This window comes from Arachis ipaensis, chromosome B6 (assembly GCF_059453495.1).
Source record: "Arachis ipaensis isolate K30076 ecotype BB chromosome B6, ASM5945349v1, whole genome shotgun sequence".
Taxonomy (NCBI): domain Eukaryota; kingdom Viridiplantae; phylum Streptophyta; class Magnoliopsida; order Fabales; family Fabaceae; genus Arachis; species Arachis ipaensis.
The window spans coordinates 145568053-145578308 of NC_142441.1; the positions used below are offsets into that span (position 1 = coordinate 145568053).

At 29.3% G+C, this 10256-nt stretch overlaps 1 protein-coding gene across 1 annotated transcript; it reads left to right on the forward strand.

Annotated features, from left to right (window-relative positions):
- Positions 1-6601: 6601 nt before the first annotated feature.
- On the forward strand, positions 6602-9472 carry LOC107605339 (wall-associated receptor kinase 5). The gene is made up of 3 exons (XM_016307191.3): positions 6602-7569; positions 7663-7824; positions 8057-9472. Exons 1-3 carry the CDS (start codon positions 6681-6683, stop codon positions 9271-9273), a joined length of 2268 nt encoding a protein of 755 aa, XP_016162677.1. The 5' UTR covers positions 6602-6680; the 3' UTR covers positions 9274-9472.
- Positions 9473-10256: the final 784 nt, after the last annotated feature.

Here is a 10256-nt window from a genome sequence, read left to right on the forward strand (position 1 = left end):
CAATTGGTTGAAAATTTCCTGGGAAGACGGACATGAATATTACTTGGTGTGCTGGAACCAAGCATTCTTCTTCTTCATTAAAAATAGGTTGACTGTTCGTAAATTTTAGAGATATATCCCTTGGATTTACGTTGTCAATCATATTTTTAAATCTCTTCACTGCATCAACGAATCCTGCAGGAAACTCACTAATAATTTTTAGATCATTAAAAATTAAAATTGTATCAATTAATCCATACTGGAAAAACTGATAGGTGTCCGATGGGGATGCATCTGGAAATATAACCAGCTTTGTTAGCTGTTCTTTGGCAATAGGATAATATCCCAAAATTGCTCTTTTTTCTTCAGTCCAGTTCAGGACTATATTAAGGGTTTCTCTGAGATTTGATCTACAGACCCTTTTCTTTTCTTTGATTTCAGCCCTTGTAGGAATGTTTCTTATTATCCCTGTTCTCTGGGTTTGAATTGGAGCTTTATCTGCTCTTTTTAGGGTTTGCTCTGGATGAAGAGCTTCATATTCCCTGAAAGATTCCTTTGCTTCTTCCAGTGTTAAAAACCCTCCTTTATGAATTATCCTTGATTGATGTGTAAATGGTGCTGCTTTTTCCCAGGCATCATATACTCCTTTCATGGGGCCATTATAAATTACATAATATTTTTTATCTTGGGTGGATTTTTTGATAATTTCAGCAATTGTTTTATTTTCTGGAATTTTTTCTTCACCTGATTTGTCCACCACGCTTAGCTGGCTGAGCTCTGATGGTTTTGGTTGTTGTGTTGATTTCATTGCTTCGATGCCCTTCTTGAGGGATTGGATCTGTGTCCTTATTTGCTGACAACGCTTGCATTTTTCGAGTTCTTGTTCGTATTTCTGAATTTCTTGATCTAATATGTTGTAGACGAACTCCATTCTCTTGTTAATGTATCTGCAATAACATTTTTGTCACCTTTAATATATTCAATTTTTATTGGATATTGTAACAAAAATAATTGCCATCTTACCAATCGTCCATGATTATAATCAACTTTTAAATTATATCGTATGAAACCTGTTAGGTAACTTGAATCTGTCCTTAATGTAAATTCTCTGGGTAGTAAATCAATTTTCCATTTCTTAAGAGATTTAATTGCTGCTAGAGTTTCCTTTTCATGAGTAGTATATCTCTGTTCTGTTGGAGTAAAAGTCCCTGAAATATACCTGCAAAGTAATTCCTTTGGGGAATATTTAGAATCTAGTGATTCTTTTTCTTGTTCCAAACTTTTTATAGCCTTCTTAGCTTTTAGACATCCTGACCAGGTTATGTCTGAAGCATCTGTTTCTACTATTAAGTAGTCATTTTCTTCTGGAATATAAAGTTCTGGAAGTTTTTCACATAATTCTTTAATCCTTTGAATTTGCATACTATCTTTTTCATCCCATTTCCATTCTTTTTTAGTACTTATTTTTGGAAATAAGCTTTTAGTGTATTCTGTTATATTCTTTAAAAATCCTTGATCAGAAATATAATTTATACACCCTAAAAATCTTTGTAATTGTTTTCTATCTTCTATTTTATTAGGAAATAAATTTACCTTTTCTAGGACATTTGGCTGTAGTTTTAGCCTTCCTTGAGTGGATAGAATTAATCCAAGAAACTCCATTTCTTGTTTTGCTATTCTTGCTTTCTTTTTGCTAAGAACTAATCCTTTATCTTTACATCTTTCTAAAACTATTAATAATTTTTGAAGATAATCTTCTTTATCCTGTTTTGTAAAAATTAGTATATCATCAATGTACACTAAAACAAATTCATTTAACTCTTTTAGATTTTCTTCCATAAATCTTTGATAAATACCAGGGGCTTGTTTTAATACGAATGGTAATACATTCCATTCATAGAGCAATACACTTGTTGATTCTTTTGTTGGGCAAGTAAAAGCAGTTAATTTCTTTGTTTCTTCGTCTAAACGAAGTTGCCAATATCCTGATTTTGCATCAAGAGATGAAAACCAAGTTGCTCCTTTGATTTTTTCTAAAATAGAATCCTTTCTTGGAAGTTTATGAGCATCACCAATAGTTGCTTCATTCATCTTCTTATAGTTAATAACCATTCTTCGTTTTCCCCTTTTAATTTCATTATTGTTTTCGACATAAAAGGCTGGAGCCGCATGAGGACTTTTACTTAATTTTATAATTCCTTTTTCCAAAAGATCTTTACATTCTAATGAAAACTCTTCTCTATCTCTTGCGGAATAAGGAATTTTATTTGGAACATTTATCTCTTTTGTAGGATCTTTTAATTTAATACTTACTAATTCGTTATTTGTATTTTTAATATCTAAAGGATTTTCAGCACAGATTTCATCCAAAAATTCTTCTATCTTTATTTCAAGATTATTTTTTGGGATATTTATCTGAAAGTATAAATTTAAATAACATGTCTCTAATATAGAAAATATTTTAAATTTTAAGATCTTATCTATAGTAGTAGTTGGTATTTTTATACGTTTTGATTTTTGATTTATTGAAGAATCGTGTGGAGCTTTTAAAACTATATATGTTAATTCTTGAATGAATGGATGATATAACTTTAAAAAGTTATTTCTTATGATAAAATCCATTCCAGAATCTAACATATATATAGATGGAACAATGAACCTATAATTTTGAATAAAAATTTCAACCATCTCTGCTTTTTGGTCAATTTTATGTATTGATTTGTCAGCTATTCTAACTCTTAATGGTTTCTTTAATATTTTCCAATCAAGTTTTATATTTGAACTAGCAAAGCATTGTGTTGCTCCAAAATCTATGAAAGCATTTATAAACCTTTCTGTTATTTTTATAGTAATAAATGTGGCATTATTACTCAGTCTCTGAGCCTGTTTCCGAGACATATTCAAAAATATAGTCTAAGTTATCATCAGATTCCTCTAAAGGTTCCATGAAACAAGACTTAGCAATTTCTATTTGTTTAGTAAGATCCTTTTTATCCTTCTTTTTCGGGCACTCATTTGTATAGTGTCCTTCTTCTTGGCAATACCAACACTTGCAATTTTCTTTTTTATTTGGGCAATAGTTACTTTTTTGTCTTTTGTTTTTATTGTTATCTCTCCTTCTAAAATACCTCTTTTTTCTCCAGTTTGGATAGTATTTTCTTTTTCTAAATTGATATTTTCTTTTTCTTTGAAAATTTTTATTAAGACCATATTTTTGAGGTATCTCTTCATTATCCTGACAGCAAATTCTAATTATATTTGCAAATCTTTTTTGAGTTGCTTCTTGCATACACCGTTCTTTTATTTCCTCTCTTATTGCAGAGGTTGCCCCACCAAAATTATTTTCAATTTTTCCTCTATTTATTTCTCTTATAAATCTTCCCATTATAAACTCATTAGCAGGATATGGAAGTTTCGTTATATACATACTAAGATAATGATTTTTATCTTCTTCTTTTAATTTGTAATAATGTATTCTATATTCACATATATAAGACTCCACATTACATAAATCATATATCTGAATATTAGCTAAATGGTCTTTTGCTTCTTGATATTCTTTATTATAGACTTCTTGTTTATGATCTATAATATTTTTTCCAAAAAATTCTTTATATAGAATCATCATTATATATAATATCTTATCATAAGCTGTTGTTTTTGTTGCTAATTCTTCTATTATTTGGTTTTCTGTTGATGTCATATAATCCCTTATAGTTCCTTTAGTATGAAACCCTATGTAATTCCAAATGTCTCTTCCAGACAATTCACTAAGTTTTGGGTTGGTAAAGGTTTCTAATAAAAAGGAATTTAACCAGTTTTCGAAAATTTCTTTTTCATTCTTTTTACAGTCTAAATCGAGCATTCTATCTCCTTCCATTTCCTGGATTTTAGGAACATATTTTGATGGTATTTTTGTATATTTTGAATCTTTATTTATGAATCCTTTTTTAAAAGCATAATTATCAAAATCTGTTTCCCATTTAAATTGAGATTGATTATCCTTAGATGTTCCAGCTTCATTTTTTACTTGTATTGGAATTGTTGGTTCTTTGTCACTTGAATAATCTAGGATGTGTTCTTCATTTTCTATATCTTCAGGATTTAATTCTTCTTCTATTTGAAATCCCTGTTCCATAATATTATTTCTTGAGCCATTTTTAATTGTTTAAAAAGCATTGTAACTTCTTCTAATTTTTCTTCAATATTCATAATTTTAGTGGTGGTTTTACTTTTAAATCTGTTATGTTGATTATATTTTGAAATTTTTCTTCTTTGGGATTCTCTTTTTCCTTATTTCTCTGAAATTTTATGGATACTAAAATTTCTTCAAGCATGTCTACTATAGAATTTAATTGTGGGTTAAAGGTATGATAAAGATGTGGTGAATCATTTCCATGGTAACATTTTTTAGAAATTCCGTGTGAAAAATAAGTTTTTTCATGTTTTTGAAGTCCTTCAATAAAACTTATAGTAAAATAAAGATTTTGAGAGAAATCATTTTGTATTGATTTTAAGAATTCGGTGTCATTACAGTTAACATTAGTTAACATCATTAATTTTTGATCTATTAATTTTGATAACTTAATTATTTCTTCTCTTAAATCTTCTAATTTACTTTTTTCCATTAAGTGACACTTTTCTTTGTGAAGAGTTACGGTTTTAAATGAAAAGTGTGGCTTTAGAATGTGTGGTTTAGATTTTGCCACGTAGACAAATCTTTAAATCTGTACAGATTTAGATCTGTACCATATAATTTTCCTAATTTTTTTGGTAATCGAAAAGAAAACAACCACCAACCTAAGAAAGAAAAAACAAATAAAAAATTATTTAAGAAAGATAATTTTGTTGAATATTACTCTCAAATTTTTTTTAAGACAATGAAAATTTCACTTGGAAAAAAATAATTCTCATTGCAGTCTTTGTCATGATGTCTACTATTGTGTTTGCATTTCTCAAGATCAACCGGAGATCAGCACGACATTCTTAATAAGAGAGAAGAGAGCGCATCTAAAATCATTATAGAAATGTTTAGGATTAATATTTTTTATTAATTTTAATTAATATTTTAGATTAACACTTTATTTTTATATTGTTAAAATTTAAAATTTAAATAAATATATTTTTTGTTCATAAAATATATATTAAAAAAATAACTTTTGTTAGTGATGTAATATTTTTCAAATGATTATTAGAGAATGGGCAACAGTTGATTTCCAATACTAGCCCAAATACCTAGCACCCAATAATTTTCACTCACAGGCCACCCTCTTCCTTTCTAAGCTGGTCATTTGTAACAGAACACTTCTTCATCAAGGGTTTAAATCGTCCTTCAATTACTCACTGCAAGACAAAAATGTTTGGAAAAATTGTTTTACATAGAACCTATGGTAATTTTTCAAAAGTATAAAACACGTTTAGACGTACCATTGTCGGATTTGAAGTCATCGATCGCACTTGTTGACTTGACTTGCATAGCTTAAAGTCTTAAACACGTTCATAGACTTGCTAATTGCTAAATAATCCCCAAGAATCCAGGTTCTTTCAAGGAGTTTGTTACAGTACTATGCTCTTGTTCCTATGTGTTAATATTTTGTGTATATTTAATAATTGTAATAAGGAATGTCACCTGATTAATATTTTTTTATATTCATGTTGTATTTTAGCCAATATTAACTATTTTTTTCACTAAAAATGTTAATATCTTCACATTTTCTATTTAATTATAAGTTTTAAGTAACATATAAAAATATTTTAAAAGAATTTTAATTAGCGGGAAATTTGACATTTTCAGCCACATATACGTAACAAATATCTATGAGCATTTGATAAGAGTACCCTACAAAGAATTTGACAATAGATTTATAGAGTTTTTCCTTTTTTAAAAAAAGAATCAAATAAATCTAAAAATATTGTGACAGACCCATGGATTTTTTAGAGATAAAAAGAAATAATTTTACAAAGAAATAATTTGACTTATAAGTTAATGAAAAATTGCTTTGTTAGACATATAAAACAAAGTAATAGCTTAAACTATTATGGAAATCTTTTACTCATAAAAAATATAAACTTAACATATTACATAAGAAAATCAGCTAAAATGAAAATATTTTCATAAAAGTAAAATATTAGATATAAATTCTAGGTTAGTCTTTTCTGCACAAGTCAATGTAATCAATGTCTATACGTAAAATATTAGATATGAATTATATTACAGATTAGGCTTTCGTACAAGTCATTATATAAACGGTAAAGACAAATATATAATATTTTTATAATGAGTGATATTTATATGTGTTGTTAATTAGTACACCTTTCTCTAAAATAAAACTATTAAAAAAGTTATTTTAATATTTAAAAAATAAAAGTTTACGTCAGGAGTTAATTTTATTAATTAACTAATTTTTTAAATTATATTTTATCCATAAATTTAAATTCTAGTTTTTTTTTATATTTAAAAATTATAATAAAAAATTAGTTAATGTGATTTTTTTTTAATTATTAGACATTGGGATGACTTTTCCTTAGCAACTTGGTCTAATGATGAACACTTCAACGCCCTTTGTTGAGATCTATAAAAGAATGATCATGAGAGCTATTTTCTATTCACAATTGACACTTGAAATTCCTAACACTTGGGTTTAAGTTGTGAGAGTTGAAGCTTGTTCTTTTATTTTGATATTAATATAGTTGTGGGGGGAATGGGAGTGAAGGGTATGTTGTTATTTGTTATTGTTGCCTTGGTCCTTGTAGAAGTAGAAGTAGTAGCTATAGATAATACTGATGGTACTCAAATAGCCCTTGATGGGTGCCAAAGAAAGTGTGGAGATGTTCAAATTTCATATCCATTTGGCATAGGAAATTCAAATGTAACCCATGCTACCTGTTTCTTGGAAAAATCATTTGAACTTACTTGCAATAGTAGTACTTCCACTTTAATATGGGGAACCAATATCCCAGTCAAATCCATAAACATCTCCGGAGGTCAAGCAGATATGTTGATTTTTGTCTCTGTAAATTGTTATAGCAATGACTCTGGTAACACCATTACATATAGCCCACTCCACAACCTCACAAGTATTCCTTCTTTCACCATTTCTAGCAAAGACAACAAATTCATAAGTGTTGGCTGCGATACTTTTGGCTATCTTAATAGCTTCTACGACAACAATACAGGTTATTCAACGGGGTGTTTAACAAGATGTTATGGCAACAATGTGGAAATCAAGGACGGAGATTGTTCCGGCATCGGGTGCTGTCAGGTGGATATTCCTCCTGGAATGAGAAAGGTATCTACCCTAGTAGGTACCTTTGAGAATTTCAACAGTTCTTTGACTTTCAACAACTGTAGCTATTCCTTTGTTGTCAAAAATGGCGACTACAAGTTTTTGAAGAAACACTTGGTGAATCTAACATATGAGAGGCTCCCTGTGGTATTCGATTGGACTGTTGGGGACGGGACATGTGAAGGAGGTACCAACGCTTGCAAGGGAAATAGTAGATGTGTGAACTCAGACACTGGATATGGTTACCGGTGTCAATGCAATCCAGGTTATGAAGGAAATCCATACCATCCACATGGTTGCACAGGTAATTAACTAATTCCATTAAACATTCATCTATCTTTATATAATTTGTTATCTTTACTTTGAAAACTTCAATTTGATTTCTCTGTAATTGCAGACATTAATGAATGTGATACGGAAAATCATACATGTCTAAGTAAACATAATTGTCTCAATTTAATTGGATCCCACAAATGTTTTTGTCCTAAGGGACAATCAGGAAATGGTACCAAGGAAGATGGTTGCCACAAGAAAAATTTCCTTCCTCATATTGTCATTGGTAAGAAATTACGTTTACATTTATAAATAATAGACAGATATTTTTATTTAAATGCATAAAATATTTCGTTTTTTTTATTTTATATTAATAAAATTGTAGATATCAATTTGTATTTCAAAAATAGATAGCTGTTATACTATTCTAATGTATATATACAACATCAAATAAGATAAGATAATACTTCATTTTGTAAAAGAAAATTAAAGAATTGTGTCCAATACATTACATACAGGTGCAAGTGCAGGATTCATAACTATGCTGGTGGGGACTTGTTTGCTATACTTAACGTATCAAAAGAGAAAATTTATTAAGCTAAAAGAGAAGTTTTTTAAACAAAACGGTGGTCTTATTTTGCTACAAAAAGAAGAAGAGTCCTCCCATACTAAAATTTTCACCGCGAGCAAATTGAAAAAAGCAACCAACAACTATGACGAGAAGTTAATCATTGGTAGGGGAGGTTATGGCACGGTTTTCAAAGGAGTTCTAGAGAATAACACAATTGTTGCTATTAAAAAGTCTAAAGTAGTTGATGCTGATCAATTACAAGTTGAACAATTCATAAATGAGGTGATTGTTTTGTCCCAAATTAACCACAGAAATGTGGTGAAACTTTTGGGTTGTTGTTTAGAAACAGAAGTCCCTCTGTTGGTCTATGAGTTTGTAAGCAATGGCACACTCTTCGATTTCATCCATAATGAAAACAAGAGAAATCATTTCAATTGGGAAAATCGTCTCAGGATCGCAGCAGAGGCGGCTGGAGCTTTATCATATCTTCACTCATCTGCTTCCATTCCAATTGTCCACAGAGATGTTAAGAGCGCCAATATTCTCTTAGACGAAGATTACACTGCAAAAGTCTCAGACTTTGGAGCTTCAAGATTTGTTTCAGTGGATCAAAATGCATTAGCTACAGTGGTGCAAGGAACTATTGGTTACTTGGATCCGGAATACATGCAGACTAACCAACTAACTGAAAAAAGTGATGTGTATAGCTTTGGTGTTGTGCTTGCTGAACTTCTTACAGGAAAAAAACCTTTTTCATTTGTGAAGTTGGAAGAGAAGACCAATCTTGTTACGTACTTTCTATCTTGCCTGAAAGAGGATTGCTTGTTTGAGGCTCTTCAAGTTGGAATCTTGAATGAAGGAAACAAGCAGGAGATTGTGGAAGTTGCTATTGTTGCAGCAAAGTGTTTGAGACTTAAAGGGGAAGAAAGACCAAGCATGAAGGAAGTGGCAATGGAATTGGAAGGAATAAGGCTAATGTCAAAGTGCCACTGGATTAATAACAGAGACAAGAATTTTGAAGAGATCCAACATTTGCTTCCGATGTCATCATCGTCAGAAAAATATGAGCATGGTGATAGCAGTAGTGGTAGTCATCAAAATACCAAATATGATAGTATCATCAAGGATCAAGAAGTGCTAATTGCCTTACCAAGTGGAAGATGATGATGCTAACTTACCACACACATACTAAAGAGTATTGTGGTAGGTGAAGTTAACGCTGGAAAATCTTTATGGTGTTTGTTTTATATGTGATTGTGTTAGCTGTTTTTTGTTTTTTTGTTTTTTTGAGAATTGTATTTTAGATCGTTCTGCTGGACTCTCTTTTTTAAATAAAATAAAAAATAGTTGAAATTTAGAGTGATTAACTGATTATCATTATGATAGTTACAGAAATTATATAATTTTAATAACATTTAAAAAGTATTACTAAAATTAAGATTATCCTTTTTATTTTTATTTTTTAAATGAAAAAATATTTTTTAATATTATTTTAATTTTAATAATTTTTTAAACATTATTAAAATTATATAATCTTCTTAACTATCATCATAATAATAACCACAAAAACATGTACCATTATAATGATTCACAGATATATATTTTGTAACAATCCTTATCAATATTATTATAATAGTATCTTCAGACCAAAAAGAGTAAGGAAGTGTCAACCGCAACAAAAGTTTTTTGGTCTGGTTTTCTACGACCACACATTTTTTATTTTTCCATGCAATTCGCCATGGTCTTTCTCCCGCAAGTCAATCAAATAAAACACTTGGTCATGTCCAAAAAAATAAAACACTTCGTACACTTATTGTCGAATGTGACAGTCATGACCATCTCCAAATCAATTACAACTCGGAGTTATTGACTTGACTTGCGTAGTCTTTAAACTCCCCGTAGGGGGTTCATGGGTCCGAGCCGGGTCGGATTTGAGTTGATCCAAATAAATTAGATTAAATAGGATAAATTTAATGTAAAATTAATATATATAAATTTGTAAAAATTTTATATATTAAAATAATTTTATTTTTAAAAATTAAATTTAATAAATATTATATTATATTTTTATTAAAATAAATTATTAAAATAAAAATAATATTATATAATATAAAAAATATTAATTAAAATATAAAAATATAATATTA